The 1,658-nt window shown below is 63.4% G+C and overlaps 1 protein-coding gene across 1 annotated transcript in view; it reads left to right on the top strand.

The window, feature by feature from the left end:
• The first annotated feature begins 109 nt into the window (after nt 1-109).
• Nucleotides 110-1,658, top strand: part of LOC104835452 (coiled-coil domain-containing protein 65-like) — a 3,063-nt gene continuing 1,514 nt past the window's right edge. Inside the window, exons 1-6 of the mRNA XM_010573446.1 lie at nt 110-208; nt 309-476; nt 548-717; nt 859-997; nt 1,099-1,296; nt 1,373-1,591. Of these exons, the coding sequence (XP_010571748.1) occupies nt 110-208; nt 309-476; nt 548-717; nt 859-997; nt 1,099-1,296; nt 1,373-1,591 (993 nt within the window). The remainder of the gene's footprint in view (nt 209-308; nt 477-547; nt 718-858; nt 998-1,098; nt 1,297-1,372; nt 1,592-1,658) is intronic.

Genomic DNA, 1,658 nt, shown 5'->3' with positions numbered 1-1,658 from the left:
GGGCGGGGGGCGGCAGTCGGGACCCTGACTATCCCCCCCATTTCTCACACCCGTGTGCCCGGTCCCAGCCGTCATGTCGGAGAAGCGCCACTCGCGGGTGGCAGCCCCCATGGCGGCGGAGGATGGGCTCCTGCTGCTGCAGAGCCAAGCGCTGGCCGAGGAGGAGGAGGCCAAGACGAAGGGGGAGATGCTCACCCGGTTCCTGAAGGTGCGGGGGGGGCCGGGGCGGGGGGGGCGTTGGCAGCATATTACACCACATGCCGCCCAGCCCCTGTTCCATGTCCTCACCGCTCATGGCCCCCGTGCAGGACAAGCTGGCCAAGGAGGAGCGCAGCAGCACCCTGAACCTCCACAAGCTCAGGACGCAGTGGCGGACGGTGTTGCGGGAGGTCAAGGATAAGGAGCTGCGCCAGGACATCGAGATCCTCAGCCAGACATTTGCGCGAGTGATGGACTGCAAGGACAGCGTCATCGAGGTGAGCGTGGGGCTGGTGGGGTGGGGGTGGCACTGGGGCTCACCGATGATCCCCCCATGCAACTTCCACAGTCTCTGGCCACAGACCTGGAGGAGGCGGAGGAGCAACACGCCCAGGCCCTGCGCAGCCACCTGTACAACATCGACCGCCTGCTGCAGCTCCAGCACTGCCGCCTGACGTGCCTGGAGGAGGGGTACGGCGCCCAGCTGGAGGCCCTGAAGATGGAATTAGAGGCTGAGAGGTATGGGAGTTTGAGGCTGAGAGGGGAGAGAGACAGCAGTGGCACCTGCTGCCTATCCTGTCCTGGTGCTGAGCCCTCTCACAACCCGGTCAGGACTGTTGTGCCTTCCCTCTGTCAGCAGCTCCCCCGTATTTTCCCCAGGAGGACCATCCTTGAGCAGCACGAGCAAGAAAGCTGCTATCTGCGTGACGTGGCACTGGCCACAGAGCAGAATTACGCCAAGAACAACCACGAGGCCACGCTGAATTTCCAGAGTGCCCGTGATGACATCAAATACAAGGCACGGGGAGGAACTGCTGAGGAGCCTTTTAGGGCTTGTGAGCAGAGCACACGGCGAGGTTTGGGAGGTGATGGGTCACCCACACCTGTGTCTGTCCCCAGAGCCAGCAGGAGAAGCAGTACAGCCGCCTGCAGCTGGGTGGGAAGGTGGAGGTGCTCTGGGAGCAGTTCCAGAGGGCCATGCAGAGCTACACGGAGGCCACCGAGCACCAGAAGATTGCTTTTGAGGCACTGAAACAGAAGGACAAGAAGAGCTCCAGGGAGATAGAGATGCAGGCGAAGAAGCTGCAAAAGCTCCAGGTTGCAGCAGGGCGCAGGGGTGGCTGTGGGAGCGGAGACACCCCTATCCCACTGCTCACATTTCGCCTGTCTCTAGGACTTGGTCACAGCCGCCAAGGGCCAGATCGCGGCTCACCTCCGAGAGAGCGAAAAGCAGAACCGGCGTGCACGGGAGGAGAAGGAAAGCGTCCTCAGGCAGCTCCAGGAGCTCAAGAACGAGATGAAGCAGGCCAGGGCTACGGCCCACGGCAGCCTGGCCAGGCTCACCACACAGAGCAGCACTGCCCTGAAGGCTCTGGCGCGGGTGGTGGAGAAGGTGAGGCCAGCAGCCCATGGGCAGGGGAAGCACCAGAGGGGTGCTGCCGTGCCCTCCCACCCTGCCC

Source organism: Haliaeetus leucocephalus, unplaced genomic scaffold (genome assembly GCF_000737465.1).
Source record: "Haliaeetus leucocephalus isolate CR32 unplaced genomic scaffold, Haliaeetus_leucocephalus-4.0 Scaffold384, whole genome shotgun sequence".
Lineage (NCBI taxonomy): Eukaryota > Metazoa > Chordata > Aves > Accipitriformes > Accipitridae > Haliaeetus > Haliaeetus leucocephalus.
The sequence above is the reverse complement of the archived record's forward strand: the minus strand, read 5'-3'. Positions and strand labels throughout refer to the sequence as shown.